The 19,135-nt window shown below is 47.3% G+C and overlaps 1 protein-coding gene across 1 annotated transcript in view; it reads left to right on the top strand.

The window, feature by feature from the left end:
- Positions 1 to 19,135, top strand: part of FER1L6 (fer-1 like family member 6) — a 109,868-nt gene that overhangs the window by 62,270 nt on the left and 28,463 nt on the right. Inside the window, exons 20-27 of the mRNA XM_006916569.1 lie at positions 4,419 to 4,553; positions 7,561 to 7,710; positions 12,152 to 12,262; positions 12,486 to 12,647; positions 13,789 to 13,969; positions 14,905 to 15,131; positions 16,649 to 16,771; positions 17,987 to 18,026. Of these exons, the coding sequence (XP_006916631.1) occupies positions 4,419 to 4,553; positions 7,561 to 7,710; positions 12,152 to 12,262; positions 12,486 to 12,647; positions 13,789 to 13,969; positions 14,905 to 15,131; positions 16,649 to 16,771; positions 17,987 to 18,026 (1,129 nt within the window). The remainder of the gene's footprint in view (positions 1 to 4,418; positions 4,554 to 7,560; positions 7,711 to 12,151; positions 12,263 to 12,485; positions 12,648 to 13,788; positions 13,970 to 14,904; positions 15,132 to 16,648; positions 16,772 to 17,986; positions 18,027 to 19,135) is intronic.

Genomic DNA, 19,135 nt, shown 5'->3' with positions numbered 1-19,135 from the left:
CCCTTTGCTGTAAACGCGAAAAGGGCTCCTCGTCAACGCTGCGAGCCCAGTAAACCGCTCCCCTAACTTGATCGTATTTGCTAAAGATTTGCTCTGTTCTCTGAGGATTTACGATACCGAGAGGGGGAAGCTCCTTCAAGGATTTGCCTATCTCTGAGAGTTGAGACCCAGAGACCTGGGACTACATTCTAGCTCATCTACTTTCTAGCTGCTTTTACTCACTAAACCTTGGTCTGGCATCTTAAACTAGGGCTACTGTGAAGAAGCAAAAGCGACGTGTATCAGTGGTTGATGAATGGTGGCCGTTACGTTGGTTGATGTTAAGAGGGCTGACATTTTGTTCCAATGTGAGGCTCATTTAAGTGATGGGTGAGGTTGCATCTTGATTTATGACACACAGACTGTGATCATAATGGGAACCAGCATTGTGTCCATTTCGCTCTGTGCTGGGCTCAGGGGACCAGACCCGCTCGGGCGTGATGTGCCATCTGGGCGTGGAGTCAGGCTGTGCTCCGGACAGACGAGTCAGTTACACCGTGATTGACACCATAGGGCCGGGCCTCCCTCCAAGAGCCGCTGGAGAGAGGGCTTTGCTCCAAGTGGGAGGGAAGTCGAGAGAGACCTCGGAAGGAAGGTGACTCCATTCTCACTTAGTGAATGAGCATGAAAATAAGGCTGCAGGCTACTTTCTTCTTTCTGTCTTGAGAGGTAGCTAGGCTCCGGAGCCACACTAACTGGGCTCAAATCCCAGTTCTTCCATTTACTGGCCGTGTGACCTTAAGCAAAGCCCGTTTGTCCTCGGTTTCTTCATCCGTAATAGAGGGATGATGGCATTGCCTACACTTTCCAGAGGGTAAAATACCCAGCACAGTGCCTTGCTTGTAACAGCTCTTATGTGACAGCTTGTTATTATTGTCACTGAGGCTTCCCACCAGAGGCAAGGGGGATTCTCCAAGGGTGGTCTTCGGGGGCCCTCCGCCGTCTGCCACAGCTGCGGAATCCAGGCACTCAGAGATGATCTCAGGCCAAGGTGGGGTAGGGGGTTTAAGTGATTAAGGGTTGCTGTGTAATTACCCTTCTACTTTGCATGTCCTTACGGTATCTCCATTTGATTGAGACCCATATCTCAAAGGAACAGATGGCATTTGTATATCAGATAACCATTTGAAAGGAAAAATACATTTGAGTGAGGCGTGGGCTTTGCCTCCGTACTTTGACCCAAGCACCTAATTCCTGCTCGCACTAATAGCTGTCATCTGTGAAAAGCTCCCTACTCGCCAGGCACGATGCTAAGCATTTTATTATGCACTACTTGTTACATCTCCTGCAGCCCAAAGGTGGATGTCATTACTGTCCCCTTTCTGTAGTTGAGGAAGGGAAGCCTTAGAGACCATACAGGTTGAAGGTGGCAGAGCCAAGATAGATACCCACGTGGGTCCAATTCCAAAGCCGTTTTGCTTAACTTCTCTGCTTCCGTTTTGCTGACAAAGAGTTCCGGCTTCCCTCTCCTGTCTCGGTGTTGTGCTGCCTCGGAGGGTGTGGTCTGTGTGTGACATGGCTCCTCACACTCTTAGTGACAGGCAAAGCTGACCCTGGCGTCCCTGCAGTCAGAGCTGAGCTCCGCCAGTCACCTCGTAGCTCTCATCTGAACCGGCCACATGGAGCTCAGGGAGAACAGTCTCCGAAGCGCTGGTCCTGCGAACCAGTCCTCTATAAAGTGACTTAATGGTACAAACTATGTCGGAAGGGAATCCACTTATTCTGGGCACCACTGAGAACGCGAGACTTAGAAATCTTGTGGTGACTGAACGATAAAGAGAAAGGGAAACCGATCTGAGAGAAAGGCCTGGGGGACGGAAGGGGAGAGGGACTAAGAGGCTAAGAGGAAGCCTTAAAGGAGGAAAGGGCATCTTAGAGGGTGGAGAGCGTGGAACCTGCTCTCCAAACAAGCAGATCGATGCTGAGTTCTGAGGACCTGGGTGGTATCTTGTTAGACATGAGTGCCCAGTGCACCTAGACGGGCACATGGTGGGTGTTCAGTAAATATTTACTCATTGATAAAAGTGTGGACGGGGTAAAGTGAGGTGGGCCACAAGCACTTATTGAGCACCCATTGTGTGCCAGATACTTAATATGCTTTATCTCAGATGATGGTTCTAACAACTCTATAAGGTAGGTTCTAACCCCATTTAAACGAGGAAAACTATGGTTCGGATAGGGTGAATCACCTGCCCACGTTGACGGGCAGGCACCCATGAAAGCAGAGTTCCATTCCAGGGCACCTGATGCTAAAGCCATGCTCCATCCATGGTATCTCGCTCCTTCAAAGTGTTAGCTCAGCGGTACCACAATCTCCCAAATGATGTCATTTAATGTGGTTACAATGCATAACTGCTTAAGGAAGCCCCGAAGGAATGAGTGCAGAGAAGCGGGAGAATGTTTGGGTGAGCCTTGCGGTACCTCTCACAGGTGGCCATGGTCCTTTTACTCATGGGACTAACTCGTTCATTCATGCAAACGGCTGTGAAGCACCTGCCGTGAACAAGATGCTATGCTGGTGCCTAATACTGTGCCTAGCACATTGTAGGTCCTGAATAAATATATGCTGAATGAATAAATGAATGATGAATGAATGAATGAATGAATGCTAGCCTCTGGAATCTTATCAAGTAACATCTGTAGCCCAAATGCCAAGGAAGACAGATTATTTCTCTAGGGAAGACAGCGCAAGGACCACAGATTGCTTTGGTACCACAGCACTGGGTGCATATTGCAAACGAGATCACGTTGCTTTTTAAAAGCAACATAAAAACACACGGTTCTTTGTGATGTCAGTCACCGACGCAGGCTAACTCTGCATTGCAACTCCATAACGCCTGTTTATAAGTTAGTTGAAACCATTCTTTTCCTATCTAAAAAGTTAAGATTTTCTCTGAAGTGTTATGTCATAAATCTTACTATATCTGATGTCTAGTATACTCTAGAAATTAAAAAGCAAGATAGGAAGGAAATTGTGGAATGCATTCTGTTTATGACTCATATAAAAAAGGCAATAAAATTTTTCGTGACCACAGTGCCCATGATTTAATGCTGTGACTAGAGATTACTCTTGATGTAAACTCTAAGATGACAGTTTTATTTGGGATTAGGAGCCTGGGCAGTTATTCCAGGACAGATTACTCTCTGATCCCTCAGACTGAACAGTGACAAGTAAGGGTGCAGTTTGGAGGTGGCGTGGAATTTTCCCCAGGACCCAGGAGCCTCTGTGCCGTGTTCACCTGTGAAATCACCCATTCGCCTGCACAGCCTGGAAGAGAGGAAAATGTGACTGTGGCCTCTTTCCAGGACGGGCCTCACATATCAATGGGGCAGAGTCCACCCATCCTGCAGAGTCCACCCATCCTGCAAAGGACATCATCCCTTAGCTCTGTGAAACTGGCATGTTTCCATGTATCCAGTTTAACAGAGTTGAGGATGCAGGCCCAGCTGAGCCCTCCTTTCCGAAGGCTGCACTTGAATGGCCTGGCAGGGGGCTGTGAGCCACTTCTAAGCGACACACTCATGATGCTGGACCGGTTACGCAGGTCGTGATCCTTCCTGGTCCTTTGGTCTCTCCATCCGTATGATGGGTGCAGCCAACTCCCAAGATTACAGCTTTAATGGTAGAAAGAATAATGTCAGGCAAAACGGTGGGGTTTACTTTGAAGAACCCCGGCCAGTTCAATGTCGTCAAACAAATATCCACAACACAGTAGAATTCCATACATAGAAGGAAGATTAGATTTAAATCTTACTATAGCATATTTGATGACAAAACTTTACTTGCTCACAAGTGAAGACTCACGAGATCTTCCCCCATCCTCAATTTGCCCTTGATTAAATAGAGATGATACTAGCATCTACTTGGTGAAGGTGAGTGAGGTTAGCTGCCTGGGCTTCGGTGCCAGAAATCTGAGTCGAATCTCAGTTCTGCCATGTGCTGGCTCTAGACCAGTGAGCCTCAGTTCTTGCCCTGTAAAATGTGAGTAGATAACTGTATCCATCCCCCAGAACGGTTGTGGACTTTATTGAGACAGCGCCTGTCAAGTGGAGCGGCCGGCACATAGTAAGCGCTCGATAAAGGATAGTTAGTCTTATCCTCACAGCACGACTGTAGGATTGAGCTGAAATGACGTAGGCCCATGGGGTGTTACTCCTTGCGGGGTTCTACTCAGAAAACCGACATGGGCCCACCAGGCAGGGACCCTTTTCATCCCCTAGCCCCCAGTACTTAGCGGCACCTCAATTTATATTGTCGCTTGAATGAAAACGACGAGGACATGTTCTCTGCGTTGCTCATAAGCGTTGTCGAATGCACCTCAGGACCCCTGTGGCCCAATCGAATGCTCTTTTGATTTCCTCTCGGCCCCATCTTCCAGGTCATTTCCCAGACCTTGTCCCCCACCTGGAACCAGATGCTGCTGTTCAATGACTTGGTGCTGCACGGAGACCAGAAGGAGCTGGCGGGGTCCCCGCCTTCGGTGGTGGTGGAGCTGTATGACAGCGACGCGGTGGTGAGTGCCCGGGATGGGGCTGCCTGCGCCTCGCTGAAAATGCCGAGTTCCGGGGACTCACGTTATTTAACCAGCCTGTGACTCTCGATGAGCCCGGAGGCGACTCTGACCCAGGGAAACGAACTGCAGAACCAGGAAGATGGATACTGATCGTTTGCTTTACTAAAGGGTTTTTATTTTTCACTTAGAGTTCCCTTCACATTGCAATTAAAATTGGACCCAGTTCACAGAACTTAGTCGACACACACTTCCTCAGGAATAGGACACTTGTATAAAGCACCCCAGTTGTACCCGGCCCTGGCTTATTCCATGTCCTATTTTTGCTTAGTAAAAATATCCATGCCTTTTGAAAGAAGGTGTTTACTGACCTTGCCTGGCTGGAAGGAAATGGATGGGTATTGTCACCAATTCATCTTTGGAACTGGGTCTTTCTGTCTCTGTGGTGGTTGTTTCTGAACCCTGTAACAACGCATGCATCTCCGTCCCATCTCTGTTAGGATGTTAACCAAGCCTCTTCCTCTCTAAAGATGTCCGTGTTCTGAAAAGTTGGGTAGATTCAAAAGCTTACTGGGGGGGTTTTGCAAAAATGACAAATCAAATCTTTTTCTTTTGAAAATTAAGAAGTCTAAAATGAAAGGCAAAGCCTTCTTTATTTTCTTTGCTGTCTCTGCCTCCTCGGGAAGTTGCAGAAGCACAGATACGGTAGGGACAATAGTTGTTCCAGAAAGCCTTCCTTGCCTCCTTACCTCAGCGCATCCTGGCAGCTCTGACCTTCGAGCAAGGTCAGGAAGAAATTAGGATGGGAGAATTGTAGGTGAGCAAGGACCTTGGAGAGCATGAATCTTGTTTCCTAGAGAAGAAAACAGAGACCCAGAAAGGTCAAATGCGTTGTTTAAGGTCATAGCTAGTTGGAGGCAGAGCCAGAACTTGAACCTAGACTCTCATGTTCACTCTTTTCTGCACACCAGAGGCAAGGGGGACTGGTGTGTCTGTATCCCTTTAGAGACGCACATTCTGCTTCTCCATGCACCTCTGCTTGCTTGCTTGCGCGCTCTCTCTCTCTCTCTCTCTCTCTCTCTCTCTCTCCATTCCTCCCTCCCTCCTTTTCTCTCTCTTCCATTTCCCCAGCTGTAAGTTGGAGCTAGATGTATCTATTTATTGATTATGAGTTCTACTGTTGGGCATTTAGTATAGATTTTCAGTAGAGACAGCCACAAAGTAAATATCTTTTTAATTTTCTTCCTAACAACATGATTCCAATCCTGTCTTTTTTTTTTTTTTTTTTTTTTTTTTAATTTGAAAACCGGTAACCACGATCAAGCGTCTTTGAGAGCTCCTAAATCAACTCACTCCATGGATTTCTCTTGGCCTCCCCTTTGCTTTTTAGATTCTTTCTAGGTCTCCGTTCCATGATCGCGAGCCTCACCTCAAGCCAAACCCTTCACAGAGAAATAAGTTTACATGCTCACATCTAAAGGGGAAAAAAAAACGTAGGAGAGAAAATAAATATGAACGTTTTGTGCTTTCCTCCTGGAGAGATGCAAGTAGATATGTAAAAGATCCCGTTTGCCCCTGTAGGCTGCACGACACTGCACCTGCAGTCCTGTGGTGATGACCAGATCATGAGATTCCGACTCTGCCAGGTGTGCGACTCCAGTCTAGAGCTTTCTCTCCTTACCCAGTGACTCGTTCGTGCTCTCAGTGGGGCCTGCCGGCTTTCTAAGAAATGAGATTCTATTTGGCAAATTCGTTGCTTGGGTTTCTGTTGATTCTTTTGTTTCCAGGGCTAATTTTAGGTATTCCCAGCTAGATCACGGACAACATCACAGCAGGTTACTCAGCCGCCCTAACTGCACCCCAGACTAGGAACAGATCTCACCCCCCAGTGGATACCAGCAGGCAGCTTTGTTTGTTTCCAAGTGTGACTGAACTTGAAACCCTATTTCCACCACCACCGAGCTTCCCTGTTCTGCAAGTGCTGGGTCGTGAGTTTATAGGCAATGAAACAGCGCAGCTGCTAAAAGGCAGCCTCAGCCGGAAGAGAATGTGGTCATTGACCTTGGACTTCAGAAGTCATGAATGGAACAGTTTTCACTCAGTAAATAGGTAACGAGTACCTGCCCTGTGCCAGGGGCTGCAGCAGTGAATAAAGCTGGCAACCTTGCCTGCACGGAGCGTCCATTTCAGCAGTTCTTGAGATAAATAGCAAAGCAGCCCCGTGCTGCTCCTGGAGGAAAGCGGACCCTTCCCTTTGGAAGAGGCAGAAGGTGGTGCCATCAAATAGGGCTTAAACTTACGGCCCATTTCCGTACGTACACATAAAAACATTTCAATGCCCTCTTTTGCTACCAATAAAATGGGGCAGAACTGCTCTGTCATGTAAACATACTGGCCTTCATCATCATCGTCATACATCGTGCGTGTATCCAGCACTCACTGTATGTCAGTCACTGTGTGGAGCACACATGTCATTATGTCAGCCTCATGCCCCCATAAAAAATAAAAATAAATAAATAAATAAATAAACAAACAAAAAAAACCCATGAACTTCAATAAAGATCGAATGAATTGCCCAAGGCCATAGATCTAGAAGGTAGCAGATGTGGGAACACGCACTCGGGGCGGCCCGGACTCCGAAGCTCACATTCTCGGCCACGATGCTGCCCTGCCCTGCGGAGCTTTCGGAATGTTATTTCTCCTTTCTCCTTCAGGGCGGCCCCAGACAGTTACTTAACTGTATCCTACCAAGCTCTATGTGCTGAGGAGAGAGAAGCCCTAAGATATCCTTGTGCCAGGGAGCCCCTAAGATGGCCTTCTTAGCGTTTAGTCTGGGAGCCCAAATCGATTCCACTGCTCCCCAAGGCTTGGAAAGGATTGGAGGATCGTAAGCAAGCGGGAGAGACTGAGCCTGACGGTTTTGTGAAGATCACTTAAAAATTGCACTGATGCAAGTCAGAACCAGGTAGGTCACAATCAGGGACAAAAATCCATTTCTTTTCTGCCTTAGGGGAAGCCAGAATATTTGGGTGCCACAGTGGCTGCTCCTGTGGTGAAGCTGGCGGATCAGGACTATGAGGCACCCAGGCTGTGCTACCACCCCATCTTTTGTGGGAACCTCTCTGGAGGGGACCTCCTTGCCGTGTTCGAGCTGCTGCAGGTAAGTGAACTAGAAACGACATCTGCACTGGCTCGTCTGTCTCGTCCACCTGAGCGGAGACGCAGCCTCACAGGAAGTGCACGTTCATGAAGCCGGGCCTGGCGCCTCCCGGCTCTCCTGTCTTGGAAAGCTTTTCCAGAAAGCAAAGGCAGGAAACTTGGAGAGGGAAGCTGAGACTCTCGAGTCTGGCTGTTCAGTAGAGGACCAGGTGGGACCTGGGGAGGACCCTGGAGAGAAGTGACCAGGCAGACTTCCAGCGGGGAGATTTCTCTCCCTGGCTATTCCATTCGCTGAGGGCGGGAGACACTTTACCTACGGGTCAGAGCAGTCCTTCTACAGGTGACCCTGTTTTACAGAAATCCCAATTTCTAAAAATAATCTCACTTGGTAGAGCAACTAGAAGACAAGCATTCCTAGCACACGGAGAATAAGTAAGAGGGAAGGAGCTGGAGCAGATCCCACGGGTGTAGCGAAAGACGGTGGAAAGAAAGTCTGAGAAACGCTTCACGTTACAAAGTCCTGTAACTGTTTTGTTTTCACTTTTAAAGTTACTTTGCATTTACGGCAAGTGGTGCTTGTTTTACATAGCAACACGAAGTTTCCTTTTTAAAAACAAAACAAAACAAAACAAGACTATATCTAATGACGAGGTTTATTGGATAATAGTACCGGTGGCAGAGGAATAGGTGACTTGGGAAAACTGGGTCTAGTGAAAGGTTCCCATTTTACACGTCGGAAAGCTGAGGCTCGTTTCGTTAGTTTGTTACTTTGTGTTTTATATTCCACGTACGAGTGAAATCACATAGTTTTTGTCCTTTTCCGTCTGACTTATTTCACTTAGTCGATTTGCTCACGATCCATCCATATTGTCACAGATCGTCTTTTTTGATGGCTGAGTAGTATTCTGTTGTATGTATATGTATCGCATCATCTTTATCCGATTATCCATCAGTGGACACTTAGGTTGTTTCCGTGTCTAGGCTATTGTAAATAATGCTGCAGGGAACATAGGAGTACATATGCCTTTATGAAAAGGTGCTTTCATATTTTTTAGGCAAATACCCGGGGGAGGAATTGCTGGATCATGTGTCAGTTCTAAAAAATATTTGGAAGGAAACTAGACTTGGGTGGGGAACACTCACTAGAGTACACAGATGTCAAATTATAATCTCGTACACCTGAAAATTATATAATGTTTTTAACCAATGTTACCCCAACACATTTAATTAAAATAAAAAAGAAAGCTGAGGCTCAAGGCTTACTGAACTAGAGTCACTCAACTGCTCATTCACGACACGAAGCTTCCTGAAGAGCTCTGAGCCTGAGCACCCCACTCCGCGGTGAGGGGCCGGGCCCACTGATCCCCACCGGCCCTCCAAGGGCCCGGCTCTCGGTTCCAGGGTCCCTTCTGTCACCCTCCCTCTCTCCCTCCATGCCAAGGATGCTAGGGGAGATCCTGCTGCTTCCTGACAGCCGAGTTAATGGAGGAAGCACCGTCATACACAAGCAGCTAAGAGAGAATTCATTAAGTTTTCATCAGGACTTCTTCTCATTTGATTACTTGTTCAAAAAGTAATTTGATGATCAGCGTGACTGTCTTAGCATGAGGGTATCGTCCATGCCAAGAGACGGGAGCTGGAAGATGCCCTTGTTTGCCACCAGCTGCTCCAGTTTTCATTTGTGGATGGTTCACTCTGCCTCTCTGTCTTCTTTACTGAAACATTTCCCTGTCTCAAAAGAAGGACCGAGAGCCTTGGTTCTTCGAGGCCCCAGACTGAATTCATTACCTTAATTTTCCTCCTCTCCCCGAGCGAGCTGCCCCCCACCCTCCCAATCCTGGCTCTCGTCCCAACGCTCTTCTAACTCTCTGCCTTGAAAACTCAGACTCAGCTTTAATTCTTCACTCTGTGTCCATATCCACAGCCAGGTCGAGCCCGTTCCTTGGGCGATTTCCATCTTCCCTGCTCATTGGGACTGTTGCGTTAGACCTTTTCCTGGCATTTTAGCTCCCTACCCTTTTCCTGTTCATCGTATCTTCCGTGTTCTTCCAGAACACAAGTTGGACCATACCACCCCGCTCTTCAGAAATCATCAATGGCTTCCTACTTCCAGAAACATTTCCCAAAGTCTGGTCTTTTTATTTTTTGGAAACCAAATACAGTCCCTCCAAATAAGTAAAAAAAGAAAGTTTGAGAACCCATTCAAATTATATCCCTCCTGGGGATTTGAAATGCCGGTTACCAGGGTTAAGACTCTGAGAAGATTTAACAATTCCCCAATTTTTTCACCATGAACCTTTGTTTGCCCGGTAACTCCTTATATCTAATGAAAGGAAAATCTGGTCCATAGGGGAAGGTCCACTTTCCATAGGCGGGCGTTTAAACTCTCCCCAGATCTGTTTTCAAACTCCTTTTTCAGCCTCGCCTGTTAATATACTACGCTTCACGCCCGCGGCCTCCCTCTGCCAGGGCGCCCCGCGTTCCCTGACCTCGCCACACGCGTGTCCTCCTCCACTTCCAGTCATGCCGGTGCCCCTTCTGAAACGTGACCTTGCTCTGCCCGCCCAACCCCCACACTCCACGTCCGTCCCTGTTAAAGATGCCTCCTCTGCGGAGCTTCCCCCACAACCGCCTCCGTCAAATGAAATGTTTTCTTCGTCCTACAGCCTGTTGCCTCTTTTTCCATGTAATTCAGGCTACGGTAAGGTCGATCGTTTACAGGCTTGTCATGTGTGACCTTGAGGGTGACGTCTCCCTAAATTTGCACCACGTCCTGGCCCTGCAGCTGGATCTCCTCTGAGGTCCTGATATTTTGTCTCCACTGGGATGTTAGCGCAATCTGGCTTTCGGGCCAATTTATCCTGCCCGCCCCTGATTCTTACTATTTTGCCTTCATAACCATTCTTGATCTTCCCCTGACCCCGTGAGCCAAGTAACTACACACCACATAGTTTTATAAGCCAGCAGCTGACCCATTTCCCTGTGAAAACATTTATTCTTAGCTGGGAGCAAAGTTGTTCAATCTCCACCACAAAGCAAAGTCCTCAAGGCCTGCGTTAAGCTCAAGGGCATCTTTCAGGCACTCATGGACATTTCCCAGGCCGATATTTTAGCAGCCCCAGGATGAGCAAACATATGGCACTTTTTGAAAATCCTACCCAGAGGCACCATCCTGTGCCACCATCCTAGCTGTTCCGTGACTTCACCTTTGGAGCTAGAGGAGCAATTAGCTTTCTCAGTGAGGTGATGTGTTGCAGGCCAACTCGCTCACCTCCTCACCGCCAGGCAGCCTGGGCCATGCTTCCTCATCCTTTTCCAGCTCCTCGCTCTGGTCTGGCTCCTCCTGCATCTTCATGGTCTCCAGCCCGCTTGGCATTCACAGTGTCTGCTCTCTGCTTTTTCCGAGCTTCCTCATAATTAAATGAACCACATCGGCCGTTGCCAACCAGAATTTGTCTGTGAAAAGGAAATGATGATATGTTTGTGCTTTGAAGGTGCCGATGAGTGATTAGGCTTTTTTGAGCATATGGAGCTAATGTGTCAGTCAGTAACATTTATCAAGAACCCACTGGTTATGGGGCTTAGAGAATGAAATGAAGTAAACAAACGCTTCCTCTTGGCCAAGTCAGACACACACCCCAGTGAGGAGAACCTCCTGCCCCAAAGCAATGTGTAATAGAACATCTGACTCTCAAGGGGTTTCAGGGGTCATCTGACCCAGTACCTGAGGCCCTGGCAGGAAGAGGGACTCACGCAGTCACACAGCAGAGCCTGGTTTCCGAGCTCAGTCCATGAAGTACCAAGACCAGTTGCACATAGCACATGCATGCTCTTCTTTGCATGCCCGCTGACATGTCCTGGTTCCAGCATTCACTATCTCCTGCCCAGATTGCTATCCAGTCTGCCTGTATTCCAACTACTCCAGGGAATTAAGGTATTTCAATTACGAGAATGTTTTTCTACTGACATGACATCTGTCTTACTATAGATACCTTCTACCCATGGGTCATTTTATTTTTTAATTAAGATCGACGTGCAATATCATGTTAGTTTCAGGTGTACAGCTTAGTGATTAGACATTTACATACCTTACAAAGTGATCACCCTGATGAGTGTAGTGCCCATCTGACACCATGCAGTTATTACAATAACACTGACTATATTCCCTATGCCGTACTTTACATCCCCGAGACTGTTTTTATAACTGCCAATTTGTACTTCTTAATTCCTTCAGACAAAGGCAGGTACCATATGATTTCTAAACAACAAAACAAGTGAACAAACAAAACAGAAACAAGTTTAGACGCAGAGAACAAATCGATGGGCGGGGGTTGGCGGGAGGGGTGAATGACGACTGTCGTATGAACAAGGGGACCGTGCGACACTGTTGGCCTTCCTCCCCTCTCCTCCACCTTCTAACCAGCATTTGTTCTGTATGGTAGGTCCCTTCATCTGGGCTGCAAGGGCTCCCTCCCATTGACCCACCGGATGTCACCCAGATCTACCCGGTTCCTGCCAGCATCCGGCCAGTGCTGAGTAGATACCGAGTGGAGGTAGGGTGCCGGAAGGGTCCACTTCATCTTCGGGACTAAAGGGCAGTTGGTGCCTTGATTGCAGGGTGGAAAGGAGATGTAGGCCCCTCTCTGGGAGGGCCCTCAGTCACTGCCCAGACCTTTCCTGGAAGAACACGCTGTATTCTCAGGCAGCATGGCTGGCTTTCGTGCTGGCTTCTCCTCCCTGGGTCTTTGAGTGACAGCTCTGCTGGTCCTCTCCTAGGTTCTCTTCTGGGGAGTCCGAGAAATGAAGAAGGTACAGCTGCTGTCCGTGGATCGTCCTCAGGTTCTCATCGAGTGTGGGGGACGAGGCGTCAAGTCCTGTGTGATCCAGAGCTACAAGAACAACCCGAACTTCAGCATCCAGGCCGATGCTTTCGAAGTGGTACGGGCCCCTCGTCCTCCCACCTGCTCGTCCCCTTCGGTCCCACAGATGGGACCCGCTTTTTCCTTCACTTGGCTTGGGAAGATGTTTTGGAGGTTGGGGTGTCCACTAAGCCTGCAAGTAGGAAGAGTCTAATTTAGTAAAAAGCCAGAATTGCAAAATGGGATAAAACAGACTTTTGCTGTTTTATTCTGAAAGGCTCCAGGTTAGATCATACGGTAAATCTAATCAGGTTGGCAGTGTTCCCGAAGAGTCACCCCCAATTCATCAACATCAGCATCACCTGGGGACTAGTTGGAAATGCAGGTTCCCAGGTCCACCCCGGTACTACAGAACCGGAAACTGGTCGGGGCTGGGGCCCAGACATCTGGTTTATACAGCCTTCTGACACATGCTGAAGTTTGAGAACCACTGGCCTAGAAGATAACCCCCCAAAACTTATTTAAATGGTTATTTTAAAAAAATTATTTGTACACAGAATGGCAGTAGTTTACATGTGTATGCTCCTAAAGTGATTTTTTTTTGGCATCTGTGCTTTTGTTTAGTTCAGTATTTCCACACACTTTTTTGTGCCCCGATTTGGAACTAATTGTGAAGAAAGAGTTTGCTTTGTCCAACCCAGACAGTACCAGTGGACGCACATGCTAAATCAGCAAAGACTAGAATTAAAGAATGTGCATGATGTGTGCAAACCTTTCTCACCAAGCTCTGTTGAGTTTTGGGGGGGCTGCCAGGGGAACGAGTGGGCAGGGCCCCGGTCCCTCACCCTCAGCTCCATTTTAAATGGCTCATCTTTCATCTGTTTTATATCTTGGGCCTGGGTAAGCATTCATTTGAGATGAGTGTTCTCCTGGTAAATAATGACAAAATGAGAAAATTCACAACTACTACCATTTTGAAGTGCGTGATTTTTATAATTTAAACTTAGGATGAACTGTTAGTGCCACTCCCCGTCCTGTGAGTAATGACCCCCTGGCATGAGAAGGCGATGCTCTGGACTTCTGGCATGCTCCAGGGTGGCTTAGAAAGATGGAATGACGAGGCACGGACAGGGAGGACGGGTGCCTGGCTTTCTTTGGTCCTGCCCCGAGACAGGTCAACACAGGCAGTGCCCCCACTTCACCCTGGCCTCTCCCCGCAGGAGCTGCCCGAGAACGAGCTACTGCACCCGCCCCTGAGCATCTGCGTGGTGGACTGGAGAGCCTTCGGCAGGAGCACGCTCGTGGGCACCTACACCATCAACTGCTTGAAGCAGTTTTTGTTTAAGTCCAGGGAGCCCCTTGCCCTCTCCTCAGAGGTGGATGGAACCCCGCTTGGGCCAGGTGGGCAGCTCGTCCTAGATTCCGGAGCCACAGACGACAAAGCCACCGGGCCTGCAGGTGCCTGCTGCAGGGACCACACAGAGATGCCCCACAGTCAAGTGGGTCTTTCTGCAGAACTCGCTCCTCAAGGCCTCTCTACTTCTGTCGTTACCACATCCTTACTTTAAGGCCGACATCTGAAAAGCCTTCCTGGAATATTACTCACACTCCCCTCTGCTTCACTCCCTGGCATTTGTCTTTGCTTGATGGTAGTTTAATGTGTTCTGTTTTGGATCTCAGGTGCAGAGTTGAGTTCATTGCACTTGTCAGTTCATGCCGTACGATTATCATTGGTCTGTTCAAGGTTTCTTGTTATTTCCACCCTGCCCCATACCTTATTTCTTGTCTTCACTCCCAGGCTCCTCCCCACTGTAGGCCCCACACCACCAATCCTTATAAAATACAAATCCACTTAATTTGCATTTATGATCTGGTGCGATAACCTTCATTTGGTTTTCTAATCTTTTTACCCAAAGCTATGTTTTAAGCTCTATCCGTATTGCTGTGTGTACATTAGCTCATTGCCACTGCCTGCTGCATCTACCAAATTCTGTTTTTCCTTTTCCCTCATACTGGACTGCCTCCAACTCCCCACTTCCGCAAACAAAGCTATGGTAAATTACCATAGTTCATTAAAATTACTCTGAGGATCAATAATAAGTACAACCATCTATTGATTACCTATTATGCACCCAAAGCCTTACATCCTGATCTCATTTACCCCCCAGGAAGATGAATATTTTCACTGTCATTTTATAAATAAGGAAAATGAGGTTCAGAGATGTTAGGAACTTGCCATATTTGCATCCAGACCTTCTGATTCCCAGCACCAAGTCTCTAAAACGATTACCCTGTATCGCGGCCCAGTTGCCTGACCAGATGTGCTTTCATTTCAGCTCTTTCAGATTCACTGATAGCCACTGAGCCCTCTGGGACCATCAGCTCCTCCCAGGAGCCCCCAACAGATCACATCTATGTGGATGTTGAGCCACCTCCCACAGTGGTGCCTGGCTCTGCCCAGTTTCAGCAGGCCAGCCTGGCTGACATCCCTGACTCCTCCCCTATGCTGGAGCCTGAACACAAACAAGCAGCCCAGGAGCCACCAAAAGATGGAAAAGCTAAGGTCAGAATGTAATCTCTCTTCATATTTACGAGGCTCACGAGAGTTTGTATTGGAGGCTTTAGAGACTAATCCTCCCACCTGATAGCTGTGTGCCTGGGGGAAGGTGACTGCATGAGCATCGGTTTCCTCATCTGTAAAGTGGGGACCTTAACACACACTTCACAGCACTGTTGTAGGATCAGATAAGTCAACGTATATGAGGTTAAAGTGCCAGTCAAATGGGACAGTAACATTTGGTCGAACAGGAACTCTTCTCAATTCATTGGCTTGAAAAGATGATGGTTTCTTTATCTGGGTCTAATCCACGGATACTTAGAACCCACTTTGTACAGGATCATGTGGGACAAAAAGATGTATCTTCTGGATTCTGAAGAGAAGGAAGGCTTCTCATGCCCATCTAGCTGAGATTCTGGGAAGCGAGGTGGACAAGGGTACCAAGAACCATACAACAAAAATGTGATTAATCCATCTAAGCCATAAATTTGAGTGCGAAATCTTGATGTATCAGTCGACTTAAGGACTGATAGGAAGAAAGCAGTTTTAAGAAAGTCTTAGAGATTGCCTGCCCAGCAAATGGTAAGGGCTGAAACAGAAAGCAGAATAAGATAGCCTAATGGATGTTTGCTCATGCTGTCTCCATTTCATCCGGGCTCACTGAGCCCCTCTGTGACACCTTGAGGGGTCCTCTTCATCCCACCAGTATTGCACCTGCCACTTTATGGTAGAATTCTCAGTTTAAGTGTTTCTTGACACCATAAAACCATGGGCCTCACTAGGCTAGAGATGATGTTTTTTAAGCATCTCTGTATTCCTCGCACCTGATAGAGTGCTGGGCACATTATAGGTAAGTACTTAAGAGATGTATGAGAGAGCGAGTGGATGATGGCTACATGGTGTGCCTCGCATAGAGAGCCTCCTCTAATGGGACAACTGCCTTCCCTTACAAATGCCTCCTTTCCGCCACACATGTATTACTGCCTCTCCTACCCCCATCACTTACGTTGCAGGTGTCATTTATTTGCACCCATTCAAACCAGAAAGGATGCTAATGGAGAATTGTCTATGTTATGTCACTTAATCCTCACAACAGTGAAGTAGGCAGGTATTAATGTCCCTAGTTAAGGAAACTGAGTATTATAAAATTTATATTAATTGCTTCGTGATTTACAACCTAGGCACGTCTAAAGCTAATTCCCTTTCTACTGTGCCACATGGTATCATATGCCTGTCTCCCCTCCTGAACGCTAAGCTTCCCAAATGTGTGGATTGTGTCTAATTGCCCTGTATCTCAATGTCAAGCACAGTATCTCACTTCTGCTCAATACACGTCTGCTGAGTAAATGAATAAATGGATAAACAGATTATTAAATGTTCACTTGCTGAAGTGGTACAGATTGCTGCAACCATAAAACCTGCCAAGACCTCTGCCACCTCCCAGAGGGTACCAGGAAACCAGTCGATCACCAGCATGCAGATCCGTGAGGCCTGACTAACAATCTATCTTCATCCCTTGCCAGGATGCTAGGAAACCTTCCCGGAGGTCTACCAGAAGGAGAAAGAGGACCATAGCAGATGAATCTGCTGAAAATGTCATTGACTGGTGGTCCAAATATTATGCTTCCTTGAAGAAAACACAGAAGGTAGAGTCTCCCCTGGCTGTGACAGTCACAGGCCTCCATAAGAAAGCCCAGCACCCTCTATTCCCTCTTTTAAATTCCACTATACTCAGGTGTAATTCTGTTAACTATAGAAGGGTTTAAAGCCTAGAAGGACCAGGGATCTAAAATTGCTAAATCTCCACCCTCTGGCTGAAGCTGGAAGGACACAGGTTCTGTGTAAGTGCTGGAAGGATGTGCCGTCCAGCAGGGCATCTGGAGAATCTGCCCAGGTCAGACTCAGGGAGATTCAGCTGGGAGAAACAGGGTCTCTAGACAAGTAGGCATTAGTGAGGTGGGCTTCAGATACCCCTGGAACTACCCAGGTCAAAGGGCCCCAGGTCTCCAGAAGGATTCTGAGTTCATATGGGAAACTATCAAAGTAAAGGCAGAAGTCTTGGCTTCAGCAAATGGGAATAATCAGCAGGTTTCCAGAGCGGGGACTCATACACATGGAACAAGACAGAAATCAAATTACAGCTGGAAAACCAGTGGAGTGTGGGTCTGGAGATTGGGGCCAAAGATCTGTGGCTGAATTTCATAAGACATCCCATTCCCGAGTAAGAAAGCAAAGAAAAATTAGGCAGGCGTTATCATCGTATGTGACGGAATAGAAAGTCTTCTGATTCTTTAGTTTGGAAAGACCATAGTTTCTTCATCTAGGACTATCCATGAAGATTGATATATAGTCGAATAAATCAAACGTTAGCCCCCCTCTCCACCCCCCTTCCTTTTGCTGCAATGAACACACCACTTCCGGTGAGTACTCAACCCTTTCCTCTTTCTTTGCTAACCTCCCCAGTCGCTGGGACCAGCGCAACAACCCAATATGCCAGAACGTAAAACTGATAGCTACAGACTAAGGTGATACTCCAGGGAGGTGGGAAAATTGTGGGAGAGAAATTGCTTTCCCAGTGACTTAGAGAAGGCTGCGCATGAATGACAAGACAGTCTACAGCTTGGTGGCACTTTTCTTGAATGTGTGGGCACCTCTTCTCTAGGGCAGGGCATCTCGCTGCACGTAGGTTCCAGGTCTTAACAGTGAGCCTTCGTTTGGGGCTAATTAGGGACCATTTGAATTCTCTCTTATAGTGGCATCTCTGAGACTGCAGAGGGCTGAGATAATTAAAAGTCTTAGCAATCAGGATTGATAAAGAGGCATGACAATGTCACTAATCTTGTCTCCCTGTTTTCTCAAAGGAAAAGGAGAGAAATCTCAAAGAGAAAAATGGCAATACAGGTAAGTATCTGTTCTGGGGACATTGAAACATAGAATAAGGCCATTTGGGTGAGGAAATTATAAAATGGAAGCCATGGAAGGTACATTGAGGTCGACTCCCTCATTCGCCAAGTGAGGAAACAACCTCGGAAGGATGGCAACACTTGTAAAAGGTCACGTAGCTGATTCGAGAGGGTCTGGGACCAGATCCCAGGTCTCCTGAATCCAGTTCAGTGCTGGCATCGACCCTTTGGCTCATGTCTCCATTACTGACCGTCTTAATGTAGAAACAGCAGAGTAAAAATAGAAGTGAGCCAGGGCGACAGGCCAAAACCAACATGATAACCTTTAGTAGAGGTGACCTGGATTTAGGTTCCAAAACTCAGTTTACGAGGGTTGGATAGATTTGGTTTGGCAGAAATCAGAGGCCTGGGATTAGAAATGACCTCAAGTCAATTCAAGCCAACGATAGGTCTTGGCCCCAAAACAACAGTGGTGTTTCAGACAACACTGATAGAAGCAGGAAAACCAGAGTCGGGCTCAGTTCCTTGGACCGCTCCTAGTTAGCATATTTCACTCTAAGACCAATCCCATGACAGAAGCGATGCTGTCTTCATTTTGCAGATGATGAAACAGAGCTCCGAAGAGATTGAGTAGCTCACCCAAGTTTACACAGCTAGAAAATAGCAGAGCTAGAAAAAGTCTGTCTCAGGCAGTTTATTTCTAGATGCTGCTCCAAAAAGAATTACTGAGTAATCTCTCTACATTTGTGACTTTATGTGCAAGACCCTTGACATATTTGAGCCTCAGTTTGTTGAGCTGGATGAATTTCAAGTTCCTAAGCAGGTATGAGAGGGGATGTAACCGAAAGCTTGGAGAGTGTTCATCCAGGGTCTGTTCTTTGCTAGTTGGATGACCAGGCAAGTTACTTACCCTCTCTGTGCCTAGCTTAAGGAAATCTTATATATACCAAGACAGGCCAGCACAGTGTCTGGCCCCAGGGCACCTGTTGACATTGCATTGCTCTGTAAGTGGCATCTCCTTGGGTCTTGCAGTGCATAGACTGCAGGGCTGTATGTAACAATCCTACAACAAAATGCTACTATTTCTTTTTGAAAAGAGGGGTCATA

The sequence above is a fragment of the Pteropus alecto genome, unplaced genomic scaffold, assembly GCF_000325575.1.
Source record: "Pteropus alecto unplaced genomic scaffold, ASM32557v1 scaffold164, whole genome shotgun sequence".
NCBI lineage: Eukaryota > Metazoa > Chordata > Mammalia > Chiroptera > Pteropodidae > Pteropus > Pteropus alecto.
This window is presented reverse-complemented; position numbering and strand designations above follow the sequence as displayed.